Source organism: Callospermophilus lateralis, chromosome X (genome assembly GCF_048772815.1).
Source record: "Callospermophilus lateralis isolate mCalLat2 chromosome X, mCalLat2.hap1, whole genome shotgun sequence".
Classification (NCBI taxonomy): domain Eukaryota; kingdom Metazoa; phylum Chordata; class Mammalia; order Rodentia; family Sciuridae; genus Callospermophilus; species Callospermophilus lateralis.
Genome location: NC_135325.1, coordinates 30,348,907 through 30,366,442, shown reverse-complemented (window position 1 = coordinate 30,366,442; position 17,536 = coordinate 30,348,907). Strand labels below are relative to the sequence as shown.

Sequence of the window (17,536 nt, the reverse complement as noted above, 5' to 3'; positions counted from 1 at the left end):
CAAGGTTCTTTTTACTTGGTGTGGTGGCACATACCTGTAATCCCATCTATTTGAGGGTTGAGGCAGGAGGAATTCGTGTGGGCAATTTAGCAAGACCCTGTCTCAAAAAATAGTCTTTAGAATTCTCTTTTATTGATTATAGTTCAGTGGTAGAGTGCCTCTGGGTCATTCCCTAATACTGCAAAACAAAAACAACAACAAAAAAACAACAAATTTTTTTTCTTTGTCTTCCTTATGTTTCCCAATGAATAAACAAAATTATCCTTTATATTACATAGTAATTTTATTCTTTTAAAATGGTCAAGGGCTTGTTTGCAGCCCAGTGTAGAGCATTTGCCTAGCATATTCAAGGCCCTGAGTTCCTTCCATTCCCTGCACTGCAAATAAATAAATAAAGACACTTTTAGAGACTGCATGCATTGATTTATAATGCTTCCTACTGCAAGTAGTGGAATACCTGATCAACAGAGTGTTAAACAAGTAGAAATTTTTACTAGTAGGAAGTCTAGAGTAAGTGGTTGCTGGCATATATTCAGAGGCTCAACTTTATCTCAGCATCTCTGCAATCCTCCCCACATTCTTACTAGTGATCCCAAGGTGGCTGCTGCAGCTCCAGGCATCATGTATACCTCTCACTGCAAGTAGAGGTGAATGAGGGGCTCTGGGTTGTATCTGTCCCTGGGCTCAAGAGAGCAAAAACCTTTTTTAGAATTTGAAAATAGACTTCTGAAAGGAGGCTAAGGAAAGAAGTGTAGCATTTAGCTTTTTTCTGGAAGTTTTAAGTAGAGACTGATAAGGGAGAAGGAATTGGGGGATGAATGTAGTAATCAACTACATTGAGTCAGTGATTTTAACTGACTCTGAGGGAAGTCTTTAGAATTCTCTTTATTGATTTGTGCCTTGAGTTGGATTATTTAGAGGGGAGAAAAGGAAGGTGCTGTACTTTTCTCTAAATGTTAGTGATTTAAATTTTATTTTCCACTCTACTGATTGAAATACATTATTAAACGTATCAAATCAGTCTTATTGTTACATTAACTCAATAGTTAAGAGTCAAAAGCACAACATTTTTCCAAGCTAGGTTTGGAAAATGGAAAATTAACTTGAAGATATTTGAGGTTTTCTTTGACATGCTTTTTTATTTGCCTACTTGGGCTTATTTTTGGAGTGATTTAGCTTTATTAATAAGTAATGATAGCTTTCACGCTCTTATGGTCTTGAGCTCTAAGATCCCACTTTACCTGAGGCAATTTTGTTGTTATTTTCTCTTGGAAGTTCACAGCATCTGCTGAATGACTTCTTTTTCTCCATAAAAGTACAGAAAAGAAGAAAAGAAAAAAGTGAATTTCTAAAATAAATAAGATATGAAGGGAGAAAAAAAACCCCACACTATTCATGGAAGAGAAACAAACTAGTTCCAGAACTAGATCAGGCAGGCATATCAAAAAATGATGGTTTTAGATAATTCTGTATTGAACTTTCCATTAACCTAAAAAAGTAGTTAGAAAAATTAGTGTTGTTAATGCTTACTGAAATATTGATTTTTCTTTTTGGAGGTACTGGGGATGGAACCCAGAGCCTCACACATGGCAGGCAAATGTTCTACCACTGAACTACAGCCCCAGCCCCTAACTACATATTAACTGCTTGTCTTCAAGCCCCAATTTCCATTAACTGCTGGTTGCTGTAGAGGGGTTCTTACAGCACTCTCTTCTCATACCTGCCCTGCTTTTAAGGGATTGAATATAGAGCCAATTACCTGATCAGTTTCTTCCCTTCTAGGTTAGGGTAGTTATTTTTGCTATTAATGCTTGTCAAATGCAAAAAATAACAATTCAACCCTAATGACTTAAACAAGAGGAGATCTATTTTCTCCTAGAGAGCATAAAGAATGTGAGACCTAATGCTAAGGGATCAGGTTTTGGGTGTGCATCCTGAGTTCAATACTTGAGTAATCTTGGACAATTACTTAAACTCTCTGTGTCTCAAAATCCCCATCTATAAAATGGGTATAATGATAGAAGGGACACAGAGATTTTCTCTGAAAATTCAGAGTTTCATGCTTCTAAAGTACTTCGAACAGTGCTATAGTGATTAGCTATTAAGGAAGGAAATGATATTTGCAACTGTAAAGATAGGCTTCTAGCTTCTGGTGGTCCTAGTGAGCTGTCAAGTTCATATAATGCTCCTTGCTCTTCCTGCATTTGCCAGGAGCCTGTCATGTTAAGCATCTGGGCTTTGGAGTACAGACTAGAAAGAAACAAGGCTGTTGTGCTGGAGTTCTTGCAAAAGAGATTGCAAATGATCAAATAGATCTCCAACTCCTTGTTTTTTTTTTTTTTTTTTTCGGGGGGGGGGTACCTGGCATTGAACTCAGAGGTACTGAACTACTGAGCCATATTCTCAGTGGTTTAGCACCTTGCCATTGCTGAGGCTAGCTTTGAACTTGCAAACCTCCTGTGTCAGGCTCCCCATCTGCTGGGATTATAGGTGTGCCCCACCTACCATGCCTGGATGGATCCCCAACTCCTGATGCTGATGATAGTAGCCTACTCTTAGGTTTGGGTTTATGGTTTCTGTAGGGGCCCTGACAACTTACTGATGATTCATTTATCAATCCAAGCATGTGATAAAATTGCTCTTCTAATCTTTAGCAACAAGAAAGGGGTGGTGGTATCAGTTATGAATTTGATGCGAAGCAGAGTCTCATTTGGCTTCTGCCTTTCCAAAAGTAGTGTCATAAGTGGGATGGGAACCAGAGAGTTGAGATACTGAGGAGCACTGATCTGGAGATAGCATGTTCCTGACTTTATCATTTGTTAAGACATTTGCCTAATTTCCTTGGAATGAGAGAGAGCATGAGTTCACGTAAAAGGCAGGTTGCTATGTAATGCTAAGAAGTTATGATGTACAATGGCAAATCTCAAGTATGTGTGGAAGAGGGTGTTAAACATTTGAAATAGGTGCATTATGGTGTGTTACTGCATACTAAACAAGTCCCCGAGGAGTTAATTTCTAAGGTACAGGATTCTGAATTAAAATTTCAAGTTAATATTCTAATAGTGCAAGAGTGGAATTTTTCATGCTGTGCTGATTAGAATAAAATAGAAATTGGTATTATCTAAGTTTTAAAAAGCAACTATTATTTTTTTTGTTGTTTTGAGTCTGAATGTGTGAATTGACAAGCCAAGAATTTTGGAAAGGTTTCAATAACGGTTCCTTTCATGCTAAAAGTATTCTTTGAAAGGATCAGGCCTGGCTTATTTCATTTAGAAAGAGAATTGTAAATATCTAATAAGTATCTGGATAATACTCTTTGGGTTGAGAATTTGTTCGTAAGTTTAGCAAGGACTTGATTGAACAATATTCTGAATTTCATAGATTTTGGGTGTTCCTGAATTTTCTGAGCATTGGTGAATTTTAGTGTTTAAAATAAAAAGACCCTGTCATGTGGTATTCTTAGCCATTGTAACATGCTGGACAAAAATGTACTGACAAGGTGTGGTGTTTGTGTGTGTGTGTGTGTGTGTGTGTGTGTGTAAGTAAGTGTGTGTGTGTAAGTAAGTGTGTATGGGGTTGCAGTATGTTGCTGCTCCTTAAAGCAGCAGATAAACTTTTTACCCTTGTTCCTTCCATCCACCTTTTTACCTCTGGCTGCTATGGTGGTGACCAGGACAGGAAGGGCTAGCCTTATTGAAGGCTCCTCATGTATAATCCACTGCTTCGGCCTTCTTTAGAAATTGCAGAAATGAGTCTCATCTTCCATAAGATATAATTTTACCATTTAAGGCTCTCTGTGGATTGATTTCCATATTTACTTTTCAAATTTTATTTCCTGCTACTGTAGGAAATGACCCTGAATCTAGCTGAATCTGGTCCCTGTCCTTCAACATGCCCCAGCACCTTTTCTCTTATTCTGTTAGACAAATGCACTAAATGTTTCAAAATTCATTTTAAGACTCAAATTCTCCACGAATTTGTCTCTAGCTTCTACTACTCGATACTGTAATCCCTTGAATTCCTGTAGCCTCAATCTATATGCATGGGGTCCACTGTTTGCTACAGTTGGTTGCCAAAGAAAATAAATCTTAAAAATGGAAAGTATATTAAGTTCACCAATTATTGACTGCATCTCTGTTGGGCCTTTTTTATATGCTGAATGAGAAATAAGATAGACTGTGGCTCTGCTTTCATGGAACTAAGAAGGATAGTGTTAAAACTGTGACTCTCATTGAGCAGGGACTGAAAATTGGATGATTCATACTTGTTCATGAAACAAATTTAATATGACCAATAATGTCGTAAAAGTAGAGATAAATCTATAAAATTGTTGAATCAAATGTAGAAAATTAAGTTCTAAGTCATGTAAAAGGTCATTATGTATTATTCATAAAAATGTTTTTTTATAGGGCTGGAGGTGTGGCTCAGTGGCAGAGCACTTGCCTTGCTCTTGTGAGGCACTGGGTTCCATCCTCAGCACCACATAAAAAATAAAGTTAAAAAATGTTTTATAAAATCTATTTGTAAAAAAGAAAATATGAGCACTCAGGTTGGTTACTTAGGGAATAATACTTGGTCTGTTTTCCACTGGAGCTCTAACTCAGTTTTTGCTAAAAGCCAATTCCAAATCTTTACCCTTGAGAAAATGAAAAATATTAACAGGCAGGCACAATCACAGATATCTTCTCACTTAGTCCTAACTGCTGTTCCATCAAACAGGTTTTATTATTTTCACTTTAGAGAATGGCAAAGCCAGAGGCCTCTAGAGAAATAAAGTGACAGTTCCAGAATCCCAGGGCCATATGTGGTAAAGCTGAAATGTGAATATTAGGCCTACAAAGCCAGATCTCCTGCTCTAGCCCTTATGTCGATGTGTTTACACTTTTCCTCCCTGGTTTTGTTCTTGATTTCCCAGAATTCCAAATGTTTACATAAGATTTAAGGAGGTCTAAGCCAGGCAATGGAGTCAAGGAAATATTAGGTGAGATTGTTTGAAACTAAATGGCAGTTTATGTTCTCTTCACTCAACAGATATTTATTGAGTTCCTACTATATGCCAGGCCCTATAGTCCTCATTCTAAGAAAGTGCAAAGTCTAGTGTCAAATATAAGCACATGAATAGAGAACTAGAATATAATATTCTAAGTACAGTGATAGATGCATAGGCATTATGGATAGGCAGATGGGGACTCATTTGTTCAATGGGTGAATCAAGATCAAACCTTTGAGATTCTTTGTTTCTGTCTGCACCACTGCTTCTCTTTCAAGGGACTTACCTGTTATTTATTTTTTAAACATTGTCCTGTGTTCTACATACTATATCTTGTGCTGGTATACAACTGGGGCACAATGGGCAACCTTCTGGGCGATTTTCAAGATTTTATTAGAAGATCTGTACCAGGGACATAATGTTCTCCCTTAGCAGTCAGGGTAAACTTCAAGAGGAGATGACGTTTAGATCTTTTATTTATTTCTTACATTTTTCTGAGCTTGGGTTATTTTAAGGGAATTATAAATACTAGAAACCCAAGTTCTGAATTGCAATACCTTACTAGAGCTATGCAAAAAGCCATATGGTTCAGAAGATATTTCTGTCCCTGTGACTCTACCAAACACCATTCTCATCAAGGTCATGACTATCTCCTTGTTGCCCAATCACGGTCAAGTCTCAAGCCGCATCTTCATTTGACAGTTGCATTTGATGCAGTTAATGATGCCCTCCTCTTCAAATGCTTTCTTTACAGTTTCCATGGCACTAAACTCTCCTAGTTTTCTTCCTGTCTCACCAGCTACTCCTTGTTCATCTTCTTTGCTATAGTTCTACCCCATCTCCCTGATTTCTTTCTCTCTCTCTCTCTCTTTTTTTTTTTTTTTTTTTTTTTTTGTGGTGCTGGGGATTGAACCCAGGGCGTTGTGCATGCAAGGCAAGCACTCTACCAACTGAGCCATATCCCTAGCCCTGACTTCTTAACACCAAGATGTTTTAAGGTTCAGTCTTGGCCACCTTTTCTGCACTGTCATTCAATCCAGGACTACAGCCTTAAATACTAGCCATCAACTGGTGTATGTCAAGTTTTTATACCCAGCCTTCACCTGTTTGCTGAACTTCAGACTCACATATCCACCTGGTAATCAACACTTCTACTTGCTTGTCTGAGTGATATCTCAAAGTCAACATGTGCAAGGTAGAATCCTGCACTTCTCTGTCTCCTACCTCCAGACCTCTCACCTGAGTTTTCTCCCACTGTTTCATATGCCAGGATAAAACTTCATTCTAGTTGCTCGGTATCTAATCTATCAGTAGATCCTTTTTGTTCTACCTTCAAAATATATGCAGCATTTTATCACTTTCACTATTTCTACTTCTATCACTCTGATCTGGGCTACCATCGTTTTCTTGCCTGGACCATTGCAATAAAACCAATTCTTTGTATTGTAACCATAGTGATCTTTTCTATCCCCTGCTCAAAACAAAATCCCAGCATCCTTTAAGCCTCTATGGCCAGCCCCTGTTTAATCTCTTTACCTTGTGTCTCAAGTTAGGGGTCCTCTAGACCTGTCTCAAGGTAGAATAGTATGGTGTTCTTCAAGAACACCTAGATAGCATGGCAGTCTAAAGTGCAGGAGGGAATGAAAGGAGAAAGGACTGTCAGTGACAGCAGACTACTTTTTTGTGGAATGTGAAGGTGGAGGATGGGAAGAAGTGAAGACATTAATGGAAGCAGGACTCACGGATGAAGGAGGCCTTCTTCCTCTACAAAGTAAAAGATTTGAGTGTCTCAATGTGTCTAAGGAGAGTAGCCCAGGGGAGGGAGAGGTTAAAGCTATTGGTTATGGGACCAGAGACACAGCAAACCAGTACTGGGAAGAGAGGCACTTAGGACTCTGGTGTGGTTTTCTTCCACTTCACCCCCTCTTTTGGTCAGAGCCTTCTCAGTATCTTCAGTCCACTGTCTCTAGCCCTTTTGCCTTTATTTCCAGTGCCTGCACCTTCTTTCTTGTTCTGCTCCTGGTCTCCTGAACGTTGTGGAGGGATCTGACACAGGTTCTGAGAGCCACATTGCTTCCTGGATGTCCCCCCCCCCCCCAATCCCCAGTTCCTGTCCTCCTGGATGCTTAAACTTCCCTACTGTGGAAGCTGATCCAGGGGGTCAGGAGGTGCTACCTTAAGATTTTTAAGACCTGTTTTCAGTTACAAAGATCCATTATGTATTTGATATCTCTTTGCAGATTCAGTCACCTGAACACTAAAATTTATCTCCAGGCATGATAATAATCAAATAATCATCAAATAGTCAAAAGTGAGAGGATACTGAAGCATAAACTTTGAAATCCCCTCTGTTATCACCTGGAACACCATACTTGGCTATTGTGGCCCAAATGTTTATGTACAGGGATTTACTTTTTCTTTCTTTTTTTCTTGTTCCATGCTGGGGATGGAACCCAGGGTCTTCTGTATGCTCACTAAGTGATCTACCACTGGGCTACACCTAGCTTCAGTAGGCATGCTATGATTTAATCAGCTTCTTTAAGATCTTTGGGTTAACATGGGGCAGTTGCCTTAGCTGGCTTCAGTGCCGCATGCCTATAATCCCAGTGGCTCCGGAGGCTGAGGCAGGAGAATCTCAAGTTCAAAGCCAGCCTCAGCAACTTAGTGAGGCACTTAGTGACTCAGTGAGACCATATCTCTAAATAAATTATAAAAAAATAGCTGGGGATGTGGCTCAGTTGTTAAGCACTCCTAGGTTCAATCCTCAGTATCCGCCCCCCCCCAAAAAAGAATAAACAAACAAAAAACAATTCTTTTGCCTTTAGACCATCCTCCTTTGAATCCTCCCTGTGCACATCTGTCTTCAGATGTGCTGCCTCACTCTTCTTCTGTATCCCTTGGAAAACTTTAATGGCTTCTTGTTGGCTGTTTGATGCAGACCACAATTTTCAATTTGGCAACCATTTAATGTGTCATTTAAGTTTTATGGACTTCTTGTATATGCAAGATGGTGAGGGGACATGTAAAAAGGAAGAATACACATAATCATCCCAGAGTTTGAACAATGTGATATGCAGTGGTGCATGCCTGTGGTCTTAGCTGTTTGGGAGGCTGGGGTAGGAAGAATGCTTGAGTCCAGAAGTTTAAGGCCACCCTGGACAAAAATGAATATGAGTGCGCATACAGGTTGTGGTATATATATATACATGACAAAGGGCTTGTGGTCAGTAAGGGCCTCATGATTCTGCCTGTCCCTAAAAGGTCATCATGTGGTATATGAATCTTACACTGGCTGTTTTTCTTTAATTATGGTAAAACACATAAAAATGTTCATTTTAACCATTCTAAATGTTTCAATAAATTTTTTTTTACTCCAAAGGAAAACCTATATCCAGTAAGCAGTTGCTTCTCAGTCCCTGGAAGCCACTTAATCTACTTCTTGTATCTATGGATTTGTCTATTTTGGATAGTTCTCATAAGTACAATCATATATTATATGACCTTTTGCATCTGGCTTCATTCATTTAGTAGCATCACGCTTTTAAAGTTCATCTATATTATAGCATATGACAGGAATTCATTCCCTTTGATGACTGGGTAATATTCCATTGTATGGATAGACCACATTTTATTTATCAGCTTATGAACTTGGGATTGTTTTACCTTTTGGCTATTGTGAATAATGTTGCCATGTACATTTTTGTTTTGTTTTTGCTGTGAACATTTCTGTGGACACATGTTTTCATTTCTCTTGAGTGTATACCCAGGAGTGAAATTGCTGGATTATATGCTAATTCTGTGTTTATCTGAATGAGGAACTGCCAAACCATTTCCCCTAGTGGCCAGAGTATTTTACATCCCCGCCAGCAATGTATGAAGGTTTCAACATCTTTACATCCTCACCAACACCTGTCATTCTCCTTTTGTTTGATTATGGTCACCCTAGTGGCTATGAAGTGATATCTCATTGTAGTTTTTTCTTTCTTTCTTTTTTGGTACTAGGGATTTAACTCAGGGGAATTCTACCACTGAGCCCCATCCCCAGCCTTATTTTGTATTTTATTTAGAGACAGGGTCTCACTGAGTTGCTCAGCGCTCTATGTTGCTGAGATTGGCTTTGAACTTGTGATCCTCCTGTCTCAGCCTCCGGAGTTTCTGGGATTATAGGTGTGTGCCACCACACCCTGCTCTCATTGTAATTTTAACTTGCATTTCCCTAAAGACTAATAGTACTGAGAATCTTTTCATGTTTGTTGGCCCTCCGAATATCTTCTTGGGAAAAATGCCTATTCAAGGTCTTCACCCATTTATAATTGGATTGTTTGTTTTTGCTGAGTTATGAAATTTCTTTAGATATTTAGATTCTAGACACTTATGTGATTTTCAAATATTTTCTTCCATTGTGTGGGTTGTATTTTTACTCTCTTGATAGTAGTATACTTTGATGCATATTTTAAGATTTAACGAAGTCCAACTTTTTATTTTTCTTTTCTTGCTTGTGCTTATCTAAGAAACCATTGCCAAATCCAGGGCCATAGTGCTGGCTTCTATTCCATGATTGGGAGCTGTGGTTTGCCTGAGGCAGTGTCTCCAGAGTCCACATAACTCAGCACCCTATGGATGCTCACCATGTATTTGGGAGGGACGACTGTGTAGTGGGACAGGAGCTGACCCTTGGGGACAGGAAGTCTTGTGTGTGGGTTCAGCTTGACCAGGGACATGACTGAATAAACATCAAGGTGTCTTTTAAGCTGTGAGATATGGTCTGACCATAGAGGAGGATACAATTAGACACATTTTGGAGCTTTGTCAGGTTCAGGTAGCTGAGTGAGGCCTTCAGCAATGGTAAGGGCTTTTTGGTTGTGATGATGGAAACTGGGATCCACGGAACAGACTTATAAGTAGTAGAGACTGGCTGGTAACTTAATAATCTTTATGCAATTGTTCCCTGAAAATAGGGACTGGCTTAGTAAATATTTCTGGCAGCCTGATGAAGAGACTGTTTAAGGTATTCCATAACATAGACCTCCTGATGTATTGTACTCTATCTCACCTTTCTTCCAAACTTGAACTTGTCCTTTTTAGTAGACTTGCCTCCCTATTACCCTCACACTAGTCAGTTCCTCTGCTTTGAATCCTCATAACCCTGCCCAGAACATCCTTGCCTCTCATCTCCTGTTTAATTCATCCCATTCCTCCAGGCCCAAGGTAGTATCCAGTTATCCACACAACTTCAGTACTACCACTCCAGGCAGAGGTGTTCAGATAAATTTACCAAAGTTTAGTTTCACATGAACTTAGATTCAGATGTAGGTGCCACTAGCTACTGTGTAGCCTTGGGTGTGCTTGCCTGCCTTCCTTTGCCTTGTTTCCTCATTACTATTTTTACCAATGAGGAAACAAGGCAAAGAAAGGCATAAATAGTAGTAATAATGAGATCAAATGGTTTTTGTGGCAGCGAAATGAAATAAAATATGTAAAATACTTAGTAAGAAATCCTGCTCATAGTAAGTGGTCAAAAATGGTAGCTGTACTGTTTTCTGTATCTAAATCTTACTTCATTGGCAAGATTGTATGTTTCTTCTTCAAGGCAGGACTGAGTCTTGTGCTTATTTTAACTAGTATATGTGGTTTAAAGCCAGTACTATAATAAGTGCTTAAGAAACATTTGTTGCTTTGAGGTGAGTTTGTGATTACCCAAAATTACTTGCTTTATTTTTATAAAATTTTATACTATTCCACCATTCATTTTGACAAACCAAACTTTTGCTTTGCTCTCTGGCGATTTAGGACTGACAGTGATAATCTGATTGAATGTGTGAGTGTGCATATGTTGGGGGATAGGATGGGTAGGGATGGTGGAGGTATTAGCAATTGATTCTCCAAGGAGCAGAGCCAGGCAATAGCTTATCATCCTGAACATTGCTTCTAGCTTTCCTCCCCCAGCCTTAGAGTTGGGCTGTTACTTGCCGCAGTCTGGCTGGGCACAATTCAGGAGCCACTTGTCAAGCAGAAACGAACTTTATTTTTAGAACACACAGGCCACACCACAGGAACTCTTCAGGAATTCCCTCAGAGCCCAACTGCCACCACAGGCTTCCCACAAGCCGCTCAACCTCCCCCACTCCTCCTGCTCTTGAGGCTGATTGGCTGGGTCGTGTGGGCGGAGCCAAAAAAGTCCCCCAATGAGCAACTCCGTTATCTGAAAGGGCGGGGAAACAGCCCAATGAGCATCACTGCCGAGGAGCCAATCAGCTGGCAGCTGGAAGTTTGCTGGGGCTGCTGTGAGCCAATCATCAGCTGGCAGCTGAAAGTTTGCTGGCAGCTGGAAGTTTGCTGGGGCCCCTTTGGCTGTGGCTCTCAACAGTTACCTGCCCAGGGCAGCTGTTATAAGCCTGGCTGCCCTGGACAGGGCTGCCCAGACCCTCCTCCATTTATTCCAGCCATCTTCACTGCAAAAGGAAATGAAATATTTTTGATTCTCCTGTCAGACTGTCCTGCCAAAGCATCATGCTTTGCAAGAGGTTCTTGCCCTGGTTATACACAATCCTGGCAGCAAATTCTGGATAAGCATTACCTCCTGGAGAGAGAGGCAGGGTCATGAACTCAGAGGGGGCTTCAGTTGTATCTGAAATGCTTATTTCTTATGCATGGCTATGTGGCACATTCATTCTATGATATCATATGTGATTATATTGCATCTCATATATTATCAAGTATATTATATAATCTTGAATTTGCTGTTTACCATTTCCATGCATGTATAGGCCATAAGTATAATATTTTGTATATGTGGAATTACCAATTATATGTTCCCTTGTACCATTTAATTTTTCCTGGACATGTTTTGGGATTTGTCTGTATTGATATATGTAATTTTAAACCTCTGTGTTAATATTCTGTTTTATAAGGAGAACACAATTGGGATATCTTTTCTTCCATCTGCAGACATTTGGATTTTTTGTTTGTTTGTTTATTCCCCTTGCAAACACTGCTGCAACATATCATCTGATATCCATTTCCTTGTGCTCAGGGGCAAGCGACTTTTAGGAGTAGACTTGCCAGGCCATGGGACATATACACAATTCTCCTTGCTAGAAGGTGCCATCCCTGTCTTTTGACTTCCCAAGCAGCAGTACATGAGAGGTGATGTTGGTTCGTATACCCTTGCCAACCGTTGGTGATATTGTCTGTGCTGTTTTTCTATCCACATCACCATAAGAGCTGGGAGGCAAAGCTTTACAATTAGAAGAATGTCAGCTTTGAGGAATTTCTTGTTAGATTTCTTCTAATGAGGACAAGATTTTGTTTTCTGTTTTGGTGAAAATAATGTTTAGACTTCTGTAGAAAATAGTTACATTTCTACTCTGAAGTAGAGGGTATTTTTTCTCTTTCTTTTCTTCTGTTTGCATTCTTGGCAAATAAGTAGGAAAAACCAATTAGCAATGTTCTAAATGCTTGCTTGTGGTAATTGTTATTTTGAAATGTTTTAAATAGCATGGCGCATTAGGTTTATTCTTATTGCTTTTCAAAGTTTTGAATTTGTTAAAATGAATTGAATTTAAAATGTGACACAACTTTAGGGATAAAGATTGATCATAATTATTGACCACTCTGTGCATTTTGGGATGGGAAAAATAAATGAGATAGCAGTAAGAGTAACTCTGACCATTTTATGTTGTCTCTTGTTCTCTCAGGTGGGAAAGGAGAAGTTCCATAAATCCCAACATTGGGGCTTTTGCAACAATGTAAGGATGCTAGTAAGTGATGAGAAACCTGGAATAGGTGGAGTACCACTTATTGGGCAAAAGATAAAGCCTAAATATGGAGCATATCCTAAAGGAGAAGGAATTAATGTGCCATCCTGGGTAGCTTTTGATAAACAGGTAAGTCCCATGGCATTGGGAAAAATGTAATTGTAATTTTACATGTTGATTTGAGAAAATAAGAGTCTTCAATATAAATGTTAAGCCTAATTCTTTGTTTTCTTTTTGGCTTTTATACATATGATTTCCTTTACTTTGGGTGTTTCTCTTTTAATTTTTTAATTGACATGTAAAAATTGTACACAGTGAGGCCGGGTTGTGGCTCAGTGGTAGAGCACTTGCCTAACATGCATGAGGCACTGGGTTCGATCCCCAGAACCACATAAAAAAACTAAATAAACAAAGTAAAGGTATTTTGTCCATCTACAACTAAAAAAATTGTATACAGTTAGCCCTCTGTGTGCGCAGTTTCCATATCTGTGGATGCGACCAACCTATGATTGAAGATATTCAGAAAAATATTACTTCTATACTGAACATGCATAGACATTTTTCTTGTAATTATTCTCTAAACAATACCATATAACAACTATTTACATAGCATTTACATTTTATTAGGTATTATAAGCTATCTAGAGATGATTTAAAGTATATGAGAGGATGTGTGAAGGTTATATGCAAATACACCCCATTTCATATAAGGGACTTGAACATCCTTGGATTTTGGTATCCATGGGGGTCCTGGAACAAATTCTCCACCAGCACTGATGGATGACTATGTATGGAGTACAATATGTTGTTTTGAAATATGTATACACTGTGGAATGGCAAAATCAAGCTAATTAGCATATGCATTACCTTACATACTTATCTTTTTTTTTTTTTTTGTGGTGAGGACACTTATAATCTACTCTCTTAGCAATTTTCAACTTGCTACTAACGGCTGTCACCATGCTTTAGAATGGATCTTTTGAACTTATTCCTCCTGTCTAGCTGAAATTTTGAATCCTTTATGACCATAGCTATTTCTTGGCTATCTCTAGGCAAAAAGACAAATTCAAGAGAAAAATACCCTAAACAAAGATTAATTATCCTTGCTCTGCTGTTTCTGATCAGGCACGTGGGTTGCAGAATGCCTGGCTAGTGCTTCTCGACCATATTCTCCTCTTTTTCTCTGTACAGGATAATCTGTCTCTCTGAAGACTAAGTCTGGTCACCCTGTTATTATTTTTGCGTAGTGAGTTGCCATTAGCTAAGTAATTTTGCTTCATTCTGAATGTGGAATTAAATAGGAAGAGAAATTTACCTTATCTTCTTTTCTCTGTACTAATTATGATTCCCTAAGGACTAAAGGGTGACTTGGCAAGGGTGACATGGCAAGAATTGTAGAAGTGAAGGGAAGAACTGCCATTATTAGATGAGAGTCTGAAAATACACACACACACACACACACACACACACACACACAGAACACATACACAAACACACACAGAGTTAAAAAAGGAAATGCATTTGAGTGTCTATTTTTTTGTGGTACTAGGGATTGAACCCAGGGCCTTGAGCATTCTAGGCAATGCTCTACCACTGAGCTACACCCCCAGCTCTTGAGTCTCTTGAAGAGGGTCTAAGATCAAAGGAAAAGAAACCCAGGCTAACCAGTTTTTTTCCCAGAAGGCAGCTATATGGATATGCTGTGTTTAGCAGAAAACCTTGTATCAGAACCCCATGTTCTATTCTCCAAAAAAGAACCTGTTATTAGATTATTTTAGTCCCTATAATTAAAAATAATTCAGGACTAGATGAAGCATTCAAATCATAGTATGCCTAGTTTACCAGGTGGTTTTTTAGCAGTCTTTAACGTGGATTGGTTGGCAATCCTTTGATTCTAATTAAAATGTCCTCAAATATGGTTGAAGTGACACATTCAATTTCATCTGATAGGGTACATCAATTAGAGCACACACATATTTTTTTTTTCAAAGCCCAGTTCTGATGTTTAATAGAGATCTAACAGGGCACAGGGAGCCTTTTTCCTAGGAAACCATCTACTTCCAACATGGGCCAATACTTCTCATTATTATTATTATTATTATTATTATTATTATTATTATTATTTCAGTTCCTGGTTCAGGGCAGGATCTAGAGGTCAAAAACAGATTTTGGACTGATTGACCTGGGGTGATTAGGCCTGGGTTTCTGTTAGTCTCAATCTTATAGGATATTGAATTTGCAAGGGTCAAAGAAAAAAATCTATTTTTATCTTACATCGAAAAGAGGATATTGACATTATTTTTAAGTAATCCACTACTGAATAAGTAATGTAGACCACAATGTATTAAACCATTCTCCTGCATTTAAAGTTGAAATTTCATGTTTTTCTCAATATTTAATATGTGCCTTTCAAGCCTATTTTGCAGCTCTTTAATTACTTATAAAATTATGTAGAATATTTCATGAAGTTGAAATGATTTTAGCTTCAGACTACTTGAGAAAATGAAGAGCTTGTTCATTTCAGATCTAACTAAATGCAACATAATTCTTTTGGTTATTTTGTTGGTCAACTTCAATTAAATATTCATTGAGCTTTAAACGAGACCCTAAGACTATGAAATATTTACATGCCCTGACGGGATTGTGAGCTACAGACTAGATCCTAGTTAATACCCGGAGCAAATTATAAAGTGCTTTCTCCATTAGTGGGTTCAACAAAACAAGTCAACACCTGTTAATTGTTTTTCTTAAAAATGAGACACTTTCAACTTGTTGCCAGTTTTTCCAATAGCTCTTAATCCTAGCAATATTTCTAGGGCTGTGCTCTCAAACAATACAAAATGAAAATAAAGGCAATTCTTTGAAGAGTATATTAAAATTAATATTTGTAGTATGTGCTCTTGGTGCTACCCAGATTCACATGGGGGCTGGGCACTACTCCCATCCCCCAGCTTCAGCAGATGCTTTGATAAGCAGCTTGCACCTGTAATCCTCTCTAGAGACTTGCTCTTGACAGATGGGAGTTTCAGCTCCTAGAGACACCTGGGAAGTTACGCTGGCTTTTTTTTTTTCCCCCAAAGCGGGCAACCAATGACTGACTGATTCCTTGCCTGAAAATGTGACTGTGCTGTGATTCAGGTCCATGCCCCCGCGTGCATTAGCCAAGACTTAACTTGATCTGTGAATGCATCCTTGCTTGGTTCGTTTCCCTGTCCTTTCCTGTTTACCTCACTCCCTAACAGGTTTCTCTCCAAAGTGTGCCCTTAGGAAATTGCATGTGCCTAATCGGTTTTAGGTTCAGCTTTTATAGAACCCAATCTAGGATAACATTCCATTTTTTTATCCATAATTCTGAAAGTGACCATAAGAATGCCTTGCTCAGAGAAAGAGCGCCCACCAGAGAAAATGCTGTTTGCAATCACCAGAAAGAGCCAGTATTTGTTACTTTGCATGATTGATCCTCATGGTGGATGCTTCTTGCTCTTTATTCTTCATTCATTCACCCTTCATTCTTACAGACAGTTTTATGCAGGGTGGAAATGTGCCCGCTTAAAAGTGTTCACCTTTCCAGAATCCTTGTGGCTAGGGCTAGCCATGTGAGTCACTTCTGGCCAAAGATATATTTGTTAAGGTTTATTGAGTAAGGCTTTGGGGACAGTTACTGTTTTACTAATGAAAAGAGTTAGGCTCTGCTGGTATGATTTTCCTGCCCTTTACCCTTCATTTATTTTCTCCTCTGAAATTAGGGCATAACTCCTTGGATCTGGCAGCCATCTTGTAAGGACAGCAGAGATAAATAGAACATAGACCCCTGTTGGCATCATGGAGCCAACATTTCAGACTCAGGCTGCCTATCTCTGGGCTTGTTATATGAGAAAAATCAACCCCTATTTCAGAGGTTCTCAATCTGGGGAGGCATTTTGAAATGTATGGAAATGTTCTGAGTTGTCACAATGACTAGGAGCAGGGCTCAGTTAGGGTAAAGCATGTGAATTTGCTTTGGGTGCACCATTTCAGGGATGTCCTGGAACTTAACAATCAAGTTAGGTATTTGAGTGTAGCACATTAAAAATTAATGCAGAAAATTCATGGTGAACAAAATACCTATATTTTATGTAAAGACAGGATCAGCAACTGTGCCAGGTAAGCCATATTGGAGCCTGAGGCAAAAGGAAAAATCAGTCACACTGATCCCATCTTTATTTAACATTTTTGGTATTTTGACATTTTGTTAACTATAAATTTTTTGCATTAATTTTGATATTTTAAACCACCTCATCCTGGGGCTAGCCCTTATTAGAAGGTGCTGCTGGGGGCCAAGTGTGTATTGTACATCCTGCAATGTGAGAACAGTGACCCAACACTTGGAAGAACTGTTCTACCTGTAATGCCAATATGGTTCCCATTGAGAAACATGGGAACCTGCTTAAAACCCCTAGCACTGGAGTGGAGGGGGACAGTGTACAAACAACTAAAATAATTTTGCTTGATATTGTGCCCACCTGGAAAGGGCTAGTGATGTCATTGAATTCACTCGAATTAAAGAAGGCCATGATATATCATGGTACGAACAAAACCACTCCATATCGGGTTAGAACACGGTGAGAACACAGACATTGTCCAAGCACAAAATGCATCGCTCACACCAACTGTTCCCGGTTATCATTTCAGTACTTCCACAAGGAAGAAGCAAGCCTAGACAATTGTCCTCATTGTATAAATGAGGAATCATTTGCAAGGATAAGTGGAGCAGAGGTCAGAGTCTGCGTTTAGATGTTGGAGCCACTGG

At 39.0% G+C, this 17,536-nt stretch overlaps 1 protein-coding gene across 1 annotated transcript in view; it reads left to right on the top strand.

The window, feature by feature from the left end:
* Efhc2 (EF-hand domain containing 2) overlaps positions 1 to 17,536 on the top strand; it is a 187,506-nt gene that overhangs the window by 29,684 nt on the left and 140,286 nt on the right. Inside the window, exon 4 of the mRNA XM_077107530.1 lies at positions 12,688 to 12,876. Coding sequence (XP_076963645.1) covers positions 12,688 to 12,876 — 189 coding nt within the window. The remainder of the gene's footprint in view (positions 1 to 12,687; positions 12,877 to 17,536) is intronic.